Genomic DNA, 21,312 nt, shown 5'->3' on the forward strand with positions numbered 1-21,312 from the left:
CTTGGGCCTCCTCCCACTGAGGCGACTTTAGACGTTTCCCTCCCCACGTCAAGTCGCTCTCACCCCTGCGTGGGCGGCCGTGTCCTTACCCCGAGCTCCTCCGTGAGGCGAGCGCTCCGGCGACGTGCGGAGATCCAGGGACGCGCGAAAGCACCAGAGACGGGGCGGGGTTAGGGGGACACGGGGCGGGGCGACGTGAGTTGCGTGTGACGACGCCATGACGCACGCAGCCGTGCGCGTGCGCAGCGGGGGCTGGTAGTGGTGCGTGGCTCGGAGCGGGAGCCAATATGGCGGCCGAGCGCAAGACGAAATTGTCCAAGAACCTGCTGCGCATGAAGGTGCGGGGACACCAGAGAGGCGGGCCGGGCAGCAAGGGTATCTGGGTTTCAGGACCTGGCCGGGGCCTTGGCGGCAGACGCGCGGGGGCACCAGGGAAGCCACGGAGGGCCTCCAGCTCGGACATTCATTCATTCACTTAGCGCTTGCTCTGCCTCGGGCACTGGGAACTGGGTTATAAATCCGGCAGATTCCCTCATAAACCCTGCGGTGGGATAGGCAAGAGAGCCACGTAAGCAAGCAGGATGCCGTAGCACCGAGTGCGGTGGTGCTCGGAGCGCCGTAGCCCCGGGAACTTACTTGGCTCCTGCGGGAAGTGGCCCAGAAGTAGAGATTGAAGGATGGGTGGGAGGGTGGGCGCAGCCGAGTCTGAGACCAAAACTCAGGAAACCCTTGAGTTTCTTGGATTTTGGAAATCTTAGGATTTCCAAGAACTAAAGATAATTCACTGTGTCTGGAAGGCAGGTAGCAAAAAAGTGGAAAAGTAGCCAGTGGCCACAACATGCGAGGGATTTTAAACCAGATTAAGGATTTTTTTTTTCTTTATCTTGTGAACACGGGGAAGTGATTGATCACGGGTAACAGCGTCTTAGCTGTCCTTCTTAATTTTCGAAGTTAACTTTAACTCCCCCGGAGAATCCATTGGTGAAAGAAAGACCTGACAAGGGACGAAATTGCAGTCAGAAAGACCAAACTAGAAGTTCTGATGATCTGATCGCAAGGTCGGTGGGAATAGAATTAGAACAGTTACGGTGAATGTCATCGACTTTAAGCAAAATTGATATTTAGATTCGAAATTGAATCAATTTAACAAATAATTTCAAAGTGGGGAAACAAAAAAAAAAAGAAGACAAGGGTAGATTAAAAAAAAGTATACAGGAGTTAAAACAGTGGAAACAACCAGGCCTTTAAAACTTGAATAATAATAATAATAATAGCAAACATTTACAGTTTCTGCTGTGTGCCAGACAGCTGTTCTAAGTGCTTTGCATATATCAGCACTGATATCCGCCTGATGACTGTGAGGTAGATAAGTTATTACTCCACTCTTGAAGCTGAAGCACTGAAACAGGCAAGAAGGTAACTTGCCCAAAGTTGCACAATCTAACCAGTAGTGTAGACAGAACCAAACTCAGGCAGTCTGACTCCAAAGCCCCGCCCCTTAACTGCTGTTGTGTACTGCTTGTCACTAAAACACTATAGCACAGTGTTAGAGATCATGTTTAGAGAGGAATTTCCAGAAAAAAAGGAAGCAAGGCATAATGTTTGGAAAGACTGGAGAGCAAATGTTGCGTGTGCCAGATTGGGAGTTGAGCTAGGGTGTAACTAGGGATGAACAGGGTGAGTGAGGGAGGGTAAGTCATTTAACTTGAAGTTTCTAAAGTACTTCTTTCATACATATTAGCAAAATTTGAATTTTTACCAAACAGAGTCTTCTTTTGACTCACGGTTTGTAATCAGAGAAGTAGAGTGGATTGGCGAAGCAGGCACATCAGATGAAGATGTGCTGACTGATTACCTAGGACTCAGACCAAAGATCTGACTCAAGAGTTAAGAAAGAAGAAGTTACCTTAAAAAAAGTATCAGCCCCTACCCCAGTGGGGGGAAGACTCAACAGGACTTTGAAAGCAAAGAAGAGGGGTGAAAAATTACACAGTTTTTCTAGTTGGGTTAGCAGCTTCAGTCATGGATGAGAAAGAACTTATTGGTGGGATAGCAGGAGTTAACATATATACAGACAGAGGGAAGTGTCCTGTGAGCATGAATGGAGCGGCTGCATTAGGTTGCCGTATCCCGCGTAGCTGTTCAGCCAGAGCTCAGTATGGAGCAAGAGTGAAAGAGCTGAGGATTTAATACTGATACATTTGTTTTCACGAGTACCCGAAATCCTCTGACATGGTCACCTGTTGCGGTCTGGACGGTGATCCTGCTGGGAAGCAGAAAGTGAAGGATGTAGGTGGCATTTCTGCCGGTGTGATGAAATGATTGCAGAGAGGGCGTATTTGTGCTTATAGCTCTTTGGGGCTCTTAAGACAGGAGTTGGTAAACTTTCTCTGTAAGGGGGACAGATAACAAATACTTCAGGCTGGTGGGCCAAACAGTCACCGTTGCACCTACTCAACTCTGTCATTGTACCTCAGAACCAAATGAGCATATCTTTGTTCCAATAAAACTTTATTGACCATAATTGATGTCCAGCCTAAGGACTGTAATTTGTGAAACCTGCTGTAGGCCCTCACTTGTGAGTAAAGCCAAATCCCTGAGCTTTAAGAGAGAGTTCTTAAACGCTATAGAGTCAGGAGAATTGGATTGCTACCTAAGTTTGGAGTCGCTTGATTCATATTCACAGGGTGTTCTAGCCTTTCTGTGTGTAAAGAATACACACGCATGTGCGCACACATATACACATATATGGCTATTTTGTATGCCGTAGGTAATATCTACTTGACTAAAAATAGGAGATAAAAAGGCATGTGGGTAGGATTGGTGAGTTGTGTCTCCAAGACTATAAGTTACGAAATGAGGCATCTGGGTTTAAAGAGAACCATCCAAGAATGAGAGTCTGGGAGAATAAGACCTTAGGTCTGGATTTACATTCAGAGAACCTGTATTTTTTTTTATTTATTTTTTTAAGATTTTTTATTTATTTGTTATTTGACAGAGAGAAAGAGAGAGAATGCACAAGCAGGGGGAGCAGCAGAGCGAGAGGGAGAAGCAGGCTCTCCCCTAAGCAGGGAGCCTGACGCTGGCTGACCTGAGCTGAAGGCAGATGCTTAACCAACTGAGCCACCCAGGTGCCCTCAGAGAACCTTTATTGAACTTTCGTATACTGCCTGCAGCCTGACTGCTAGTAATAAAAGATGGACAAGAGACGTGACCTGCTATTTCAGAATCTCTGTCTTTTGGGAGACACAGAAGCAGCATACTGAATAATAAGCCAGTGCTTATAAGACTCTTAGATGCAGGGAAAGATGTTCTTTTATGGAAACGGGTCTGTGAAGAGCTTGACCAAGCAACAGTCAGGGAAGACCCAAAGGACATGTGCTCTGGGCCTTTACAAGTGGATATTTTGCCACATAGAAAACGGAAACATGTTGAGTAGCAGAGGCAGAAGGATTGGGAAGTACAGGATGTGCATTCCAGAAACTGCCAGTTCTTTCCTGGGTGAGGATAGAGACACAGGTAAAAGGGTGAAGACTACAAAAGACTTTAGGTAGAGTGCAAACATTTTCTTTACATTTATTTAAAATAATGATGGATTTATAGGAAGTTGCAAAAATGTACAGGACGATCCTATGTACCCTTTACTCCCTCTCTTTTATCACTAGAGTAGGGTGCAAAGCCAGGAAATCCACAGAGCCACCATTTTATGTCACCATTTTACTCGTGTGTGTGTGTGTGTGTGTGTGTGTGTGCGCGCGTGTGTGTGATCTTTCCATACAGCTTATCATGTACAAATTTACGTAACTACCACCACATTCAAGATATGAAACTGTTCCATCACCATGGGGTTCCCTCAGCCTCTCCATTTGTAGCCACACCAAGTCTTTTCTGCTGTCCTTAACCTCTGGGAAATCTGTTCTCCATTCCTATAATTTTGTTATTTTAAAGATGTTCTTAAATGGAATTGTACAATATGTAACCTTTTGAGACTGGCTTTTTTTTTCACTCAGCATAATTCACTTGAGCTCCATCTAAGTTGTTGAGTATCAATAGCTCTTTCCTTTATTTATTTATTTATTTTTAAAATTTATTTACTTTTTTTGCTGACTAGTATTCCATGCTCTGGAACTATCATAGGACTTAACCTGCTGAAGAGTATTTTGGTTGTTTTCCATGTTTGGCTATTAACAAATAGAGCTGCTGTGAATATTCCTGTATGAGTTTCTGAGTGAACATAAGTTTTCATTTCTCGGAGATAGATGCCCAAGAGGATGATTGCTGGGTTGTATGGTAACTGCATATTTAGTTGGATAAAAAACTGTCAAGCTGTTTTCTACAGAGGTTGTGCCATTTTATATTCCCACCAGCAATATATGAGTGATCCCATCTCACCAGTTCCTCATCAGAGCTGGATATTATCACTGTATTTTGTTTGCAGTTTTTTTCAAGTTTCGTCATTCCGTTTCATCCTCGTTGGTAAAGCCCTTGTGCCGAAAAATGCTTGTGTTTTTGGAAGGGTTGGAATGGAGGGAGAAGTAGTGTAGAGCTTGGACAAGGGAAAGAAAGAGGGATAAATGGAAACTAGTGGAATTCTAGACTTAACTTCCGTAGGCTCCTAGATGTTTTCTGAATTTATTTTTTCCCTTATTAATACTTTATCATTTTGCTGTGTTCACTGGTCCCCTGAGGAAATACTGTTTCTGGAGGGAAGAGGCTAGCAGCTGGACTGCTCATTTTCTACTGGCCGATTTCGAATTGAGCTTCTGCACATTTTAGAATAAAGAGCAGCCTTGGAGGTGGTCTGCCTTTCAGGGGACAAATATTCACGAAGAGCAGGCTTATGGATACAGCTTTGCTTTGGTCTGTGTTTACAGACCCCTTACTACATATCATTCATCATGCCGAAACTGAGGAAGCGGGTCACCTAGACAAAGCCCCTGCCCTCAAGGTCTTCAGAAGAGACAGACGCTCAAAACATTAAGGTGCAGTGAGGCTGCTTAAAGATGTCGTAGGAAGGATCTAGGAGAAAAATGCCAATTTGGCTTGCAGGTGTCAGAGATGGAGGAGCTTTTCCCATGTATCAGAAGAGCTAGGAGCTGTCCAGGTAGAGGAGCATGAGAAAAGGCATTCCAGACCAAGACCAGCAGGTGCAGAGACCAGCAGGCTCCGGCGGGTCATCCAGGGATTCGGAAAGTATTGAGTCTCTGCCCCCTCTTTCTGCTCCTCTCACTTTCCAGCTCTACCTGCCTGGCCTGTCTGTGTCTTTTGTCTTAGCCCTTCCCCATAGTTTACTGTGTAAAACTGAAATATTGATGCGCTACCAACTGAATGCAGTTTTTTACTGTTTGTTTTTATTAAAATAGACGAACTAAAGTACGGGAAAGATCTTTCCGAAGTCTTCTGAAGGCAGGCCACATTACTTCTTTGTGTGCTCTAGGGGGCTTCCCTGCTAGTCTGGTGTGACATTGTCGAAGGCAGAGCTAAGCTGCCTTGGTCCTGGGGGCTCCACCCTCCCCCCTGAGATGGTATTCCTGGAGAAATGAGGGAAAGCATGTGGAGGAATAAAGTTATTTGAGTTTTTCTCAACTCTACGTTGAGTAAACTAGCTGCTGACACTGATTCGGTTTTGTTTTGACAGTTCATGCAAAGGGGCCTAGACTCGGAGACCAAGAAACAACTAGAAGAGGAAGAAAAGAAAATCATTAGCGAAGAGCATTGGTATTTGGATTTGCCAGAGCTTAAAGAAAAAGAGTAAGTTAATTGGAAATTATATTAATGATGCTTTGGGTCTTCAGAGGGAAATCCCTGTAAATGGGATTCATTCCAGTGGCACAAATCTTGTAAAATGGTATCTGTTCAGTTTCTTGAATTAGCTTTGCAAATAGTTCTCTAAAATTATTAATCTGTATAAGTTCTACTTGGATTGACACATTTTTACTGGCCATCATTTACAACACTCTTCTTTTTTTTCTATTGAATAAAGGAATCTAGCCGCTCGTCTCTGGTAATAACTGGGGAGCGTTTTATGAGAATCTGGGTGTGCTCCCTGTCACATTAAGTTGGAGGATTAAGTTGGAAGGTGTGTACTTTAGGCCTCTCCAGTTTTGTTTGAATAATAGAGTTCTTTGTTAGGCTCAGGTTCTTAAAACCAAGTTAAGAGTTTGGGGTGTGTTTCTTCTCTTTTTCTTTGTTTCTTTCTTTCTTTTTTTTTTTAATTTTTACTCCTTTTAATACCAATCCTCTTAGCTGATGAGTCTATAGCATGTGCCAAGAACTGAGTTCAGCAGTTTAAATCTCTTAATTATTTAATCCTCAGAGCAGACTTAGGAACTGGCTACTGTCATTCCAACCATTTTATACCTGAGGAATCTGAAGCTTGAGAGAGTAGCTTGCCCAGAGTCAGCCACCTGGTCATGCCTAATGCTGGGATACCATACTAGACCATTCCTCTTCCACCTTTAAGCGTGGTTGGCACTCCAGAATAATTTTGCATAAAGAAGTGGTAGATTCATATCATCCATTGATTTTTATCTAAATTCTTCTTAAAGCTATCCTTTCTCTTTGGTACTTTTCTCGCCTTAGTGAGCTCTGTGGTATTTAAACTTTGTGGTATTATTTAAACTTTGTCACATGATGGAAGATACTATTTATTCAGGCACATTCATGTTTTTTCTTTCTGTACCTAATTTTTTTTGTTGTTTTTAACATGTTGTATTCCCTTGTTCATTCGGCTGACCTTCTCTGGGTCTTTTCTGGAAGGAAAGTACTTTGTTTTCTCTGCTTGCTTTTCTCTGCTGCTTCCCAGAGGAAGCAAGATGGCCATGAGGAAGGGGAAGACAATGCCAGAGACGGTGTGGATTTGGGGGGCAGGTGGTGTAGGAAGGGACCATTACTGGTAAGGACCTATAATTTTATTTTATCCCTTGATTGAACTTGCACATAGTATTCCAGACTTTTTTTTTTTTTCTTTTTTTACTTATTGAGAGGCAGGATGGTTTCTATCCTGTTTTCAGTATTTTTCCCCGAACATAACATATTCCCAGAAAAATGACCTTTAGATTCCTTTCCTAGGAGGCAGCTGTCTCCAGCCTTTTGGGCTGCTATACAAAATACCACAGACTTGGTAGCTTATAAAGAACAGAGGGACATCTGGGTGGCTCAGTTGGTTAAGCCTCTACCTTTGGTTCAGGTTATGGTCCCAGGGTCCTGCGATCGAATCCCCCATCAGGCTCCTTTCTCCGCGGGGAGACTGCTTCTCTCTCTGCCTGCCACTCCCCCTCCTTGTGTGTGCGCTCTCTTTCTCTCTCTCTGACAAATAAAAATGAATAATAGCTGTTTTTAAAAAAAAAGAACAGAGATTTATTTCTCACAATTCTGGAGGTTGGAAATCCAAAATCAGGGGACTGCGGTGGTTGTGCTTTGGTGATGGCTGTCTCCCTGGTTCATAGCCGGCACCTTCTCACTGTGTCCTCACCCAGTGAAAGGGGCTAGGGGTTTCTTTTCTTTTCTTTTTCTTTTTTATTTAAATAAATAAGTGTATTTATTATTTGAGAGAGAGAGCAGGGTGGGGGGGGATGTTAGGGGCAGAGGGGGAGAGTCTGAGCAGAGTCCATGCTAAGCATGGAGCTGACTCAGGGCTCGATCTCCGTGATGCCAAGATCACAGCCTGAGGCAAAACCAGGAGTCAAAGGCTTAACCGGCCGTGGCACCCAGATGCCCGAGGTCTAGGGGATTCTGTGGCGGCTCCTTTGCAAGGTGCTACGCCCATTTAGGAGGGCCCCACCCTCATGACTTCAGCCACTTCCCAAAGGCCTCATCTCCTGATACGATCATCTCGGGGGGTTAATACTTCAACGTACATATCTTGTAGGGGATACAAGCAGTCAGCCCCTAGCAGTGAATAATAAACCTTTGCCACCATTCAGTGCCTGTTCGTGTATAGATGTGTATATTAGGTAAGTTGTTGGCAGGAGAAGATGACCCTGCCAGATTGGGTGATTTGAGAGTATGACAGAGTAGGGCGCAGGGAAGCCGCCCGGGATGGTGCGTACCCCGTAGCTTGTGTATTTTCCACTCCAGGCCCAGACGATCGAGGGAAGGGAGGGGTGACTGAATCAGAAGACGTCTTACAAGAGCTGCTACCTTCATAAGAGGGCACAGCCAGCCTGAGGTAATCCCACAGGAAGGAAACCTGGTTCCAGACTGCAAAGGACCCCTTCCATGTATAACATTCAAATCAGCCCCACGTTGTGCCCCCTACTCAGTGGGGAGCCTTCTTCCTCTCTGTCTGCTGCTCCCCCTGCTTGTGTTTCCTCTCTTCCTCCCTCCCTCTCTCTCTCTCTCTTGTTCTGTTTCAAATAAATAAAATCTTAAAAAAAAAAAAAAAAGGAAAGATAACTGTTTCTCAAGACCAAAAAATGTTAACGTGAAGAATGGCTTTATCTTACATTTCTGTGCATCTTTTAATGTCTGGCATTAACAGAAGTTGGGTTCATTCCTGGGTAGAGTCTCTCAAATCCTGCACTCAGCCTGCTGTAGTCTCTTGTTGAGGCATGTAAAGAAAATCCACCCTGGGGCGCCTGGGTGGCTCAGCGGGTTAAAGCCTCTGCCTTCGGCTCAGGTCATGATCTCAGGGTCCTGAGATCGAGCCCCGCATCGGGCTCTCTGCTCAGCGGGGAGCCTGCTTCTCCCTCTCCCTCTGCCTACCTCTCTGCCTGCTTGTGATCTCTCTCTGTCAAATAAATAAATAAAATATTTTTTTAAAAATCCACCCTTATATAGGGAATGTAATTGAAAGGGGACGAGTATTATAATAACCTTTTCAGGTAATTTTTTTTACACTACTCCAAAACCCAGTAACTAGTAGTTTCTTTAACTGCAGTGTGGAATCTTACAGTGTCAGTACATTTTTCATAATCATCAGTCTACCTTGCATTTGGAATAAATTTTTTATCCATGCATCATTTCATAACATCATGCATTTCTCATTTGGAAAATATTAGTTCAGTGAGTTGTATAGATTTTCTAAATGTTAACTCATTTCCTTATAGGATATCAAAACCATATTCATTAATACAACCGGGGGTTTCATCAGAAAAATCTCCTCTAAGTATTGAGAGGCTCTCAAGTCCAAGATGACATGCACAAGCTATTCAGAATTCTCATTTTTGCTCGAAAGCTTGAATTTTGTAACTGGCAACAAGCACTGTCAGTTGTTCCTTTGAAGTGACAAGTTCATTTGATTCATTTTCAGAAAAACGTCTGCCAAGTACCCAAGTCTGAATAACCATAGTTATAGCGTTCCATGAAAAAAGTGGCTAGTTCAGCTCAGAACTCAATCACACAAGTGCATTTCCTCAAGGTGGTCATCGTGCCTCACTGTGCAGAAGCACTTACCATTTTGCATGCGGAATATTTTTGAGAAGTGTAATCAGGGGCCAAGATTAATGAAAATTAGTAGTTTTTTTCCTGCTTCATCAAAAGCATTCTTACTGGCTTCTTTCCCTTTTTTTAGACTTTGAAAACCAGCAGTGACTACTAGCATAGTATGGTGTCCCTACTTTCATTCATGCCGAGATAACTCTTACTGACGATTGCTTTTGCACCCACCCTGTAACTGTCAGCACATTGAAGAAGTCATCACCTTAGTGGCACCATGAAAATACCTTTGACTTCCTACCAGTGTTCCCTTTTGCCACTCCTTCCCGGTCATGGAGGCCTCCTCACTCTTTCTCAGATGGGCCCCTTCCACTCCCTTCTGAGGGTGTTTAACTGGTCCCACACCTCTTCTTCCCCAGGCCTCATGTTGTGTTCCTCGTTGCCTCTGATCTGGGCTGATCAGATGTCATCTACCCAAGAAGCCTGTCCAGACCACTTTTCATACAGCAACCAAAGACAAATTCTTTAGACATAAAGAATTTGAATGAATTGAATAGATCCTGTTTTCATTTTGTAGCGGAACTAACTCAGAGTTCACTCCCTGCCGAGTTACAGATAAGGACTACACCCGTAGAGTGGTCACACAAAGGAAACTTTTTGCAGCAAATAAAGAGATCGTGGAGAATAACTTTCAAGGACATGATTCTCCCAAGTGAGGGTGAGTGGGTTTCTTTTATTTAGGGTTAGAATGAATATTCAGAAAGGGGGGCTTTGTCATCACGTGTAAAGGCAGACATGAGGTCGTCTGAGCATACTTAAAAAACATGCCTACGAAGGAAAAAAAAAAAAAACGCCTGCGTAAATGTATCCTGTGATGTTAATGAAGCTTGTGCTCCTCTGAGGGTGGAGGCTAACTTTACTCCGAATCCACTGTAACGGTCCCTCCAGGGGAAGGGGCTGCTGGGAGTGCTCTGAGAGCTAGTATGAAGTGGATGGGGCGGGGTCGTGGGCTCTTGATGCAAGGTATTGCTTGCTTTTTCTTTTTCTTCTTTCTTTTTCTTTTTTTTTTTTTTTTTAAGATTTTGCTTATTTAGGGACACCTGGGTGGCTCAGTGGGTTAAAGCCTCTGCCTTCGGCTCGGGTCATGATCCCAGGGTCCTGGAATCGAGCCCCACATGGGGCTCTCTGCTCAGGGGGAGCCTGCTTCCTCTCTCTGCCTGCCTCTCTGCCTACTTGTGATCTGTATCTGTCAAATGAATAAATAAAATCTTTAAAAAAATATTTTGCTTATTTATTTGACAGAGAGAGGGAACACAAGCAGGGGGAGTAGGAGTGGGAGAAGCAGGCTCCCCGCTGAACAGGGAGCCCCATGTGGGACGGATCCCACCACCCCAGGACCATGACCCGAGTTGAAGGCAGATGCCTAAGGACTGAGCTACCCAGGTGCCCCTTGCCTACTTTTGAAATCGCACAGGGGGAATCTTAGCAGGGATTAATGGTCTCTGATTTGGTTAGGCTATTTCCTGGCCTGGCAGAGTGTTAGCTTTTGCTTTCTCTTTGTTCCTTTAAAATCTTTAGCTACTGAAGTTTTTGCATTTCTTTGTGATTCTGACCTCCTAGGAAGTTGTGCTGGAAGTGTGCTTGAGCAAGTAAAGGCAGAGAGAGTTCCCTGAAAATAGCTGGGGGCCTAAAATGACTTCTCTGGTGTCAGGCTATGTGTTGTCCTTCTTTTTTGGGGGGGGACCCCTAACTCTTTCCCCTTATGGTTTCTCTTCGGTAAAAGTGGAATTGCTGGGTCAGAAGGTTGGCCCAGAGCTAACTCTATGAGAAACGTTCCGACTTGCTTCCACAGTGATTGCACAGTCTTATTACAGACCCACTAAGGAAGTAGAGTAATTCTCATCTTCCATGTCCTTCCCGCGTTTGGTGTTACCTTTTAAATTTTATCTATTCTGTCATTCTAGTGGTATCTCATTATGATTTTTTTAAAAAGACTTTATTTCTTATTTGAGAGAGAGAGAGAGAGAGCGAGCCAGAGAGGGAACACAAGCAGAGGCAGTGGGAGAGGGAGAAACAGGCTTCCTGCAGAGCAGGGAGCCTGATGTGGGACTTGATCCCAGGACCCTGGGATCATGACCTGAGCCGAAGGCAGACGCTTAAGGACTGAGCCACCCAGGCGCCCCTCCTTATGACTTTTAATTTGCATTTTCCTGGTGACTAATAATGTTAAAGAACTCTTATGTGCTTATTGGCATTTCCGTATCTCCCTTTGTGAAGTCCCTATTCAAATCTGTTGCCTGTTTTTTAAAAAAGAGATGCTTCCTTTTTCTTCTAGCGTCTTATATTGCATAATTATCCATCCCTCTATACATCTGTCAATCCATTTTATTTTTAGTTTATTTCAGAGTAAGTTGCAGATATGCTTATCATTAATTAGAATTCAGTGTTTGTAGGGTTTTGTTTTGTTTCTTGCGATAAAACTTACATGCTTCTATACAGATAAGAGTTCTTTATATTCTGAACACAGGTCCTTTAACAGATATATGTATTATGAATATGTTCTCCGAGTTTGTGGCCTGCCTATTTCTTTCTTTCTTTTTTTTTTTTTAATATTTTATTTGTCAGAGAGGGAGGGAGAGAGAGAGAGTGCACAAGCAGGGGGAGAAGCAGGCTCCCCACTGAGCAAGGAGCCCAATGCTGTGATCCCAGGATGCTGGCATCATGACCTGAGCCAAAGGCAGACGCTTCTTTTATTTATTTATTTTTTTTTTTAAGATTTTATTTATTAGAGGGTACCTGCCTGGCTTAGTCAGTTAAGGTCTGCCTTCAGCTCAGGTCATGATCCCAGTGTCCTGTGATCTAACCCTGTGTTGAGCCCAGCTCAGCAGGGAGCCAGCTTCTCTCTCTTTTCCCCACTCAGACTCTCTCTTGCTATCTCTTTTGCTATCTCTGTTTCTCTCTCTCAAAAGAAATAAATAGTTCTTTTTTTTTTTTTTTTTTAAATTCACCAGTGGGGAGCCTGGGTGGCTCAGTCGTTAAGTGGCTGCTTTCGGCTTGGGTCATGATCCCGGGATCCTGGGATGGAGCCCTACATTGGGCTCCCTGCTCAGTGGGAAGCCTGCTTCTCCCTCTCCCACTGCCCCGCTTGTGTTCCTTCTCTCGCTGTGTCTCCTCTGTGTCAAATAAATAAATAAAGTCTTTAAATAAATAAATATATAGATATATAGACAGATAGATATAGGTATATATTTTTAAAAATTCACCAGTGAAGCTATCTGGATCTAGAGTTTTCTCTGTAGAAAGATTCTTAATAATGAATTCAGTTTCTTTAATAGATAAAAGGACTGTTCTGATTTTTCTCTTCAGATATTGTTTTTTCTGTTGTTAACATTTCTATTTGGTGAGTTTTCATAGTTTCCATATTTTAATTCAGGTTCTCTATTTGTGTCTTCATTACATTCCTGTGTTTCTTTAAATCCTTGAACGTATTTGTAATAACTGTTTTTGTGTTTAGGGCTCCTGGCTGGCTCAGTTAAGCATCCAACTCTTGATTTCAACTCAGGTCATGATCTTAGGCTTGGGAAATCAAGCCCCACTGGGCTTGGAGCCTGCTTAAGTTTCTCTATTTTTCCCTCTCCCCCTCTCTGCCTCTGTCCCACCCCACCCCATCTAAAAAAATAATAATAAGAGTTTTAAAGTCCTTTTCTATTAATGCCATCATCTTTTCTATTGATTTGTTTTTCCTCTGTGTATGGATTACATTTTCCTGCTACCTTACATGACCAGCAACTTTTTACTGTGTGTTTCACATTATGTATTACATCGTTCAGTGCCGGGATTTTGTTGTCTTCCTTAATGAAGTGTTGAATTTTCCCTTAGGCAGGTCATTAACATGCCAGTCAGCTTGGTCACTATTTTGTGTAGGTTTGACAGCCTGGACTTCTGTGAGATCCCCCCTCCTCCTGAGGTGTGAGCTTTCTGCTCCGCGTCACACGGTTCAGCATGGTTGCTCCATTCTGGATAGACACAACCCGGACATTCCCCTCCTTTGTGCAAGGTCTTGTATTTGTTCAACATACAGTTTTAGAGTAAATTTTCTTTCTCAGGTATGGTATGCTGGAAAATGGTCCCCCAATAATATCCAGGTCCTTGTCGCTGGAACCTGTGTTAGTTTATATGGCAAACTATATATAGTTTATATATAGTTTATATCGACTTTGCTGGTGTAATTAAGTTAAAGATCTTTAGATGGGGAGATTATTCTGGATTGTCTGGGTGGACCCTAAATACCATCACATAGATCTTTCTAAAAGGGAGATAGAAGAGAAGGCAGTGTGACCATGGAGGCAGTGGTTGTGGTAATGCAGTCACAAGTCCAGGACTCCTAGCTGTCTGCGAAAGCAAGGAGTGAATTCTCTCCTTCAGCCTCTGGAGGGAGCGCGGCCCTGCCAACACCTTGATTTTGGTCCAGTGACACTGACTATAGACTTCCAGAATTGAGAGTATAATTTTTTTTTACTTTACCCACCAATTTTGTGGTAATTTCTTACAGCAGCCCTAGGAAGCTAATGCACCAGGTAATTGTTCTCTGGAAATTGTTTTCCCCTAACACTGTTGCACTTGCCCTGCACGCGGACAACCTAGTGCTCGGCCAGACATTCAAGGGGACCGTGTATGCAGGCCCCAGAATGTCTTTAGGTATCTCCCTCTCTCTGGTATCGTGACCCATGTACTTCTGCCCCCTGGACAGCCCCGAACTTCAGTGTGTGTGTCTCTTCAGCTCAGTGAGACTGGGCGCGGTTTGGGCCCCCACTCCCTGCTCCACGGTCTCAAAGTCGCTTCCAGGCAGAAGGCGGGTGTTCATTGCCTTCAGTCAGAAAGCTTACTTTGGTTCTTTTCTTTCAGGCACCACAGCTCTGTGCTTTGACGTGTTCATTGTTTCCTGCTGAGTCCTACTTTATCGTTGGCGTAGGTAGGAGGCCAGTTGGGTTCCAGCTGCTTTCTTACGGCCACGAGTGAAATAAATGCGTCCTTCTTTTTCGCTGTACAATACAAATCTTTCATGTATCATTCGGCACCGCTCTAGAATGGGGCCTCTCTGAGAGCAGAGACTCTTACTCGTGGCTGTCCCTCCAGCTTCTAGAACAATGCCTGGCACACAGTTTGGTTGAAAAAGTGTTGACTGAGTGAGTGAGTGAGTGAGTGAATCTTGACACAAGAAGTAGTGCCTGCTTTCTGCCACGAAGCCCTAAAGACCAGCGGTTTACTTCCCTCGTGTGCTCTATGGCCGCTAGTTCTACGGTCTCAGGCTATAGTCACATATGCTCACCCACGACTGGGATAATAAACGGGTGACTCAGAGGAGACTTCCTTTTAGAGACCGAAATGTCACAGCTGCATTCCCTTTCGGGGGCACCACGGGCCTCCCAGTGCCGTCTGCTGTCCAGAGCTTAGCCCCCCTCAGTGCAATGTCATTTTTACTAGGGTAGATTTTTTTTTCACGGTTTTGGTTTTGAGTCAGCGACCTAGCTACCCTAATTTCTGCCTGTTTTCCATTCCTGCTCATCCAGGCTGCTTGGTGATTCTGTGAGATACTGGTGTCCTTTCAGTAAACTCCCACTCGTCCCCAGCTAAGAGCTCCAGCTAATACACTCTCTTAAAGCTGCCTGGGACTCCAGTTTCAGAGTATTTAATAAGGGGGGGAGGGGCTGGGACATGTAATCATCAAGGAAATTGCTTCAGATTAGAAAAATCCAGATTTATTGTAAATAGCCTAGGTCTCTGCCTTGTGTACACATTTATGCAGATTAAATGTGTTATTTGGACGAAGCTGTGCCTGTAGGCTCCTGCTCTCGTCATCTAATGCCTTTGCTGGCCAAGATAATCCATTTTTATTTTGACCCCTATGTTCAAAGTCTTACCTTACTTTTACTCAGTTCCACTAAAGACCGTAAGTAAGATCGATTTTTCATTTGAAATGTTGACTTTTATTCGTGGTGCCTTGCTATAAGTAGACACGCTATTAATACAGGTTTATTTTCCCACTTAGGTGTTTCATAATAGAAGAGCAGAGTTTCTTGTTATGTGAAGATCTTCTCTATGGAAGAATGTCGTTCAGAGGATTTAATCCTGAGGTTGAGGTATTAAATATAATTGCTTCAAATTTTAAAATTTTCCAATTGAATTCTTTCTGCTAATAATTAGGTTTCAGTTTTTTCCCACCAGGTACCATTTCTTCTCATTATATACAAAATAACAAGTCTTGAAATACCGGTGGAGCTATTTAAAGAAATTGCAGCCCTTTGCAGCCTGGTTTTGTGGGAGAGTTAGGAGGTGATTTCATGGAGCAGCACACACTCCCAGACAGCGCCCTGCGAGTGCTAGAGTTTTAGCTCCGCTCTTTCACAGAGACGTCCGGCTTTTGTGCATGTGATGCTATTATGAAAAATTATTTTGTGGCACCTGTAAATGTATCTTTCCTAATGGAAAAATATTACTTAAAAATGGAGCAATTTGACTTTTTAATGGGCAGGTTTTAATCCAGGCTTGTAAATAGATTTTTACATCAAGCTCTTGGAAAGTTTGTTTGAAAAGTAAATATTCACCTTCTAAGCTATTGATTTGAATTCTCCCGGTTCAGGTTTGTAGAGAAGCACAGACCTTCGTTTAATATTTATTAGAATTCTGGTGTGTGTACTGGAAGCTATCCTATCAGGTACTCCACCAGTGAAATGGAGCCTTCTGATATAAAGCTTAGTTTGATAACTGACACTTGAAGCCAGGGTTTCTGAGCCCTGGCACCACTGACTTCTGGAGCCAGATAATTCTTTGAGGCTGGGGCTGCCCCGTGCATTTTTAGATGTTCAGCAGCATCCCTGGCCTCTGCCCACTGCATACCAGTAGCGTGCACATGCACACACACACACCCGTTGTGACAACTAGAAACGTATCCAGACATTGCCATAGGTCCCTTGGTGAGCAAAACTACCCCAGGCTGAAAACCACTTCTCTGAGGATGCCTGTAGAGAATCACAGTTTGTTTTTTGGTTTTTTTTTTATAATTTTTTAAATTTTTTATTAACATATAATGTATTATTAGTCCCAGGGGTACAGGTCTGTGAATTGTCAGGATTACACACTTCACAGCACTCACCAGAGCACATACCCTCCCCAGTGTCCATAACCCCACCACCCTCTCCCTACGCCCCTCCCCCCAGCAATTCTCAGTTTGTTTTGTGAGATTGAGTCTCTTATGGTTTGTCTCCCTCCCGATCCCATCGTATTTCATTTATTCTTTTCCTACCCCCAAACCCCCCATGTTGCATCTCCACTTCCTCATACTAGGGAGATCATATGATAGTTGTCTTTCTCCGACTGACTCACTTCGCTAAGCATAAGTTCCATCCACGTCATCGGAAATGGCAAGATTTCATTTCTTTTGATGGCTGCATAGTATTCCATTGTGTATATATACCACATCTTCTTTATCCATTCATCTGTTGATGGACATCTGGGTTCTTTCCATACTTTGGCTATTGTGGACATTGCTGCTATAAACATTTGGGTGCACGTGCCCCTTCCAATCACTACATTTGTATCTTTACAGTAAATACCCAGTAGTGCAATTGCTGGGTTATAGGGTAGCTCTGTTTTCAACTTTTTTTTTTTTTTCAAAGATTTTACTTATTTATTTGAGAGAGAGAGCATGAGAAGGGGGAGAGTCAGAGGGAGAAGCAGACTCCCCGCTGAGCAGGAAGCGCGATGTGGGACTTGATCCCGGGACTCCAGAATCATGACCTGAGCTGAAGGCAGTCTCCTAAACTGAGCCACCTAGGCGTCCCTATTTTCAACTTTTTGAGGAACCTCCACGCTGTTTTCCAGAGTGGTTGCACCAGCTTGCATTCCCACCAACAGTGTAGGGGGGTTCCCCTTTCTCTCCATCCTCACCAACATCTGTCATTTCCTGACTTGTCAATTTTAGCCATTCTGACTGGTGTGAGGTGGTATCTCATTGTGGTTTTGATTTGTATTTCCCTGATGCCGAGTGATGTGGAGCACTTTTTCATGTATCTGTTGGCCATCTGGATGTCTTCTTTGCAGAAATGTCTGTTCATGTCCTCTGCCCATCTCTTGATTGGATTATTTGTTCTTTGGGTGTTGAGTTTGCTAAGCTCTTTATAGATTTTGGATACTAGCCCTTTATCTGATATGTCATTTGCAAATATCTTCTCCCAGAGAATCACAGTTTTAACCAATTAATTGCCAGAGTTTATTTAAAGATTATAGGTTTTCTCCCCCCCCTTTTGTGAGGGTATATGATAATTAAGGTGTTCTATTTACACAAGTCAGCACTAAAAGTGTTTGTTTATAATGGGTATTTTCCTTGGCTTAGCCTGCTTAAAGCTTTGGATTAGGAAGAGAAAGAAGGCAGTGGGCTGAAGGGAGAGTCAGGGGGAAGCAAAGATGATGAGTGTGTGATGCCCAGAGACTAGGGTTGGGGTAGGCAAGCCCTCCAGGGTATGTCTCCTATCGGGGGAAAAGGATTCTGATGTGGGAGGCTATTAAGATGGCTTCCGTGACTTCTCCTCTGTAACGCTGAATACTGAATACATTCTCTCTGGGGAAAGGTTTTGAACTGTTTGACTTGCAGATCTGAGCTGTCACAAAACATGAGAAGGGTTAGGTATATATACACCTGGTTTTGAAAAGATACCAACTTGAGGGGCACCTGGGTGGCTCAGTGGATTAAGCCTCTGCCTTCGGCTCAGGTCATGATCTCAGGGTCCTGGGATGGAGCCCCTCATCAGGCGCTCTGCTCAGCGGGGAGCCTACTCCCCCCACCCCCCGGCCTGCCTCTCTGCCTACTTGTGATCTCTTTCTCTGTGTCAAATAAATAAATAAAAATCTTTAAAAGAAATAAAAAAATAATAAAAATTTTAAAAAGAAAGAAAAGATACCAGGTTGAGAGCACTTACTTCATTATAAGGAGGATGTACTTAGAACACATTTTTATAAAAGTCTTCCTTTTTTAAAGATTTACTTATTTGAGAGAGAGAGAGGAGGGGGCAGAGGGAGAGGGAGAGAAAGAATCTGGAGCAGCTCCCCACTGAGCACAGAGCCCAACACGGGGCTCTGTCCCAGCACCCTGAGACCATGACCTGAGCCAAAATCAAGAGTCAGATACTTCACTGCCTGAGCCACCCAGGAGCCCCAAGAACATGTTTTTAATATTGTATGTATCTCTAGTGACCTCCAGCGTGGAGTTTATTTGCTCAGTAAAGACTTAGTCTGTTCCTGAGGTTCACCAGCCTCCGGAGCTCTGGAAATGCAGCAGGAAACCGAATTCTGTGCCCTCACAAAGCTCGTATTCCCAGAATTGTTTTCTCTTCAGCCCTTTAAATGTTGGAAAAGCTCATGGAAACTGGTTTCTCCGCTGCTTTCCCTACCTCATCCTGCCTTTGCTAAAAAAGAAGGCATTGTACATTAAAAAAAAGATATTTGTCAGGGGGTAACGATCAAGAAAAGGTTAATAATGTGAAAAAAAGAAATGGAGGTGAGACTGCGGCACGTGGACATCATGTAGAATGCTTTATCCGCCCTCGTGTTCTGGAATGAGGTCGGTCCTCCCCATCATGTCAGAGCCAACCTCCCAGTCCTTCTGTCCAGTAATTTGCCACGGCCCCATGGCTACCACCAGAAACTGCAGTTAGTATCATCTTGAGTGTAGTTTTCTTCCATTTGGCTCAAAGGTGGGAAGTTTGGAGGACATTTGAAAGTTTGCTTTTTTCTTTCCCCACTCACTAAAAAGTGTGTTAGGAGTGTGCCTGCTTTAGTTGTAAGTAACCAGTGAGATGTACGATCTCAAATACAATTTAAATTCATTAATAGGAGGTCCAATCTTGTGGGGCTTTGTCTTATTATTTTTTCCATTCACAGCTGACATCAGTTAGCACATTGTGGAGGAAAGTATTACAGAGAACCCTTTGATGGGCGCCTGGGTGGCTCAGTGGGTTAAGCCTCTGCCTTCGGTTCATGTCATGATCTCAGGGTCCTGGGATCGAGTCCCGCATCGGGCTCTCTGCTCGGCGGGGAACCTGCTTCCTTCTCTCTCTCTCTCTGCCTGCCTCTCTGCCTACTTGTGATCTCTGTCTGTCAAATAAATAAATAAAATCTTTTTTAAAAAAAATGAAAAAAAAAAGAACCCCTTCATAAATTTTGGTTACTCCTGTACATTGTGACTTCTGTTTCTCTACCTTCAAATACATCCAATACCGGTTTCTTTCATAAGCCTGTTCCAGCCCTGAAAGCGTTGTTATATTTTTCAGAAATTAATGCTCCAGATGAACGCTAAGAACAAGGTGGAAGAAGTTGAAGATGAAGCAGTGGAGCTCGATGTGTCAGATGAAGAAATGGCCAGAAGGTAATGGTCACCTCAGAACCGCATTATAATCTGGGCCCAGCGTCCACTGGCTCTCCCATGGGCACTTCCACAGTCTTCCGTGGAGAGCCCCACTGGGAAGCCGGCTTTCTGCTTTCTGCACACTTGGCTGGGGTGGAGGGGTTCATACCTTTCAGAGGCGGGCAGTTGAGGGCTCCTGTCCGGTGCTGCTTCTAAAGATTTTAAGATATCTCACTTTATTTAGGAGAGTGCAAAAACAAAACAGTGAGGAATTTAATCATTCAGAGAAAAGTTCTGAAGTGTTCAGTCCGTTACTTTTAATCATCATTTTGCTTTTTCTTATTCGATGTTGTTTGGTTTGATATTCTCGACAAGACTTGACTCCTCCCTTGTTTTTTGTTTGTTTAATTAAACTTGTGCCGTTTACCATCTTAACAGATATGAGACCTTGGTGGGGACAATTGGAAAAAAATTTGCCAAAAAAAGAGACCGTGCCAGTTATGAAGAAGATGAAAATGGACACATAAAACCAACAGTTAAAGTAAAGAAGATGTTTCTAAAGCCCCAGGATTAAAGTAGATGCTTTGAGACAGAGCTCAGAGAAGCTTCGTGAGAGTTATCATGTTTTGGAACTCATTCTGATGGCTTCTGTATAATTATTAATATTATAATGTTTATTTGTAAAGAAGCAGACAATTTTGGAAAGATGCCATTTTTGAAACACATGTGGTGGATGTTATACATCCTTTGCTTAATGGTGTTCCTCAAGACGGGATTTTAGCCTCGATCTTCCAATGTACAGAGGTATGTGGTTGCTTCCTAAAGATCTTTTTGACCACAGATTTTTTTTTTAATAGAGCTTTCTAGTCACTGACCTTGAATTGACATACATAAATTAAACCAGTGTTTAAGTTACCCTTATGTTTATATTTTACTTTAAATTATTAATCATACCAAACCAATTTATCCATATATTTTGGAATCAAATGTCATGAGGACTTATCATATGTAAATTCATCAAGAGCAAACGTACCACTCCAGCCCGAAGTACTGGCATACTGCCAGGTCATTGTTAGTTTATGGAATTGTGGGGTTTTGTTTAAGGCTTTTATTAATAAAAATTGTTCTGTAATAAATAAGTTTTCGTGTACTTTTTCTCTTTTCTTATGCTTTCAAATAATAGTTTTAGTCTAATTCGGTATTGGAACTTTTATCCAAATGCTAACTTTAAAAAGCCAGTCATTAATTGAGAATATGGTAATGTGTTAAATTGAACCATAAGATATTGGGTTTTGTGGGTTAAAAACAATCATCAGTTTCTTAGTTTAATCACTGTGAAAGTCATTAACCCATATAAATGTACCCTGTTTAGTTCTGTTTGGACAAAGAAATCATTTGCACAGAGAACTCACCACTTTCCAAACCAGCAGCTTGCTTGTATAACCTAGAGTTTCTTTCTATATTTTGCTGCTTTTCCTTGGAGCCCTGTGTTTTTACCAGCCCCAGGAAAGAAAATGCACTGGGTTTTAGGATAC

The 21,312-nt window shown here is 43.2% G+C and overlaps 1 protein-coding gene across 1 annotated transcript; it reads left to right on the plus strand.

Moving 5' to 3' along the window:
- Nucleotides 1–238: 238 nt before the first annotated feature.
- On the plus strand, nucleotides 239–20,926 carry MPHOSPH6 (M-phase phosphoprotein 6). The gene is made up of 5 exons (XM_080829390.1): nucleotides 239–338; nucleotides 5,639–5,751; nucleotides 15,428–15,518; nucleotides 19,704–19,798; nucleotides 20,216–20,926. The coding sequence occupies exons 1-5, from the start codon at nucleotides 288–290 to the stop codon at nucleotides 20,349–20,351; spliced, it is 486 nt and encodes a 161-aa protein (XP_080685516.1). The 5' UTR covers nucleotides 239–287; the 3' UTR covers nucleotides 20,352–20,926.
- The last annotated feature ends 386 nt before the right edge of the window (nucleotides 20,927–21,312 follow it).

The sequence above is a fragment of the Martes martes genome (assembly GCF_963455335.1).
Source record: "Martes martes genome assembly, chromosome: 17".
Classification (NCBI taxonomy): domain Eukaryota; kingdom Metazoa; phylum Chordata; class Mammalia; order Carnivora; family Mustelidae; genus Martes; species Martes martes.

What these genes read in the sequence shown, in the direction of transcription:
- MPHOSPH6 (XM_080829390.1), top strand. Translation starts at nt 288, where the DNA reads ATGGCGGCCGAGCGCAAGACGAAATTGTCCAAGAACCTGCTGCGCATG. An exon ending in AGAACCTGCTGCGCATGAAG is followed by an intron (nt 339 to 5,638) that starts GTGCGGGGACAC and finishes TTGTTTTGACAG; the next exon opens with TTCATGCAAAGGGGCCTAGA. An exon ending in CCAGAGCTTAAAGAAAAAGA is followed by an intron (nt 5,752 to 15,427) that starts GTAAGTTAATTG and finishes TTTCCCACTTAG; the next exon opens with GTGTTTCATAATAGAAGAGC.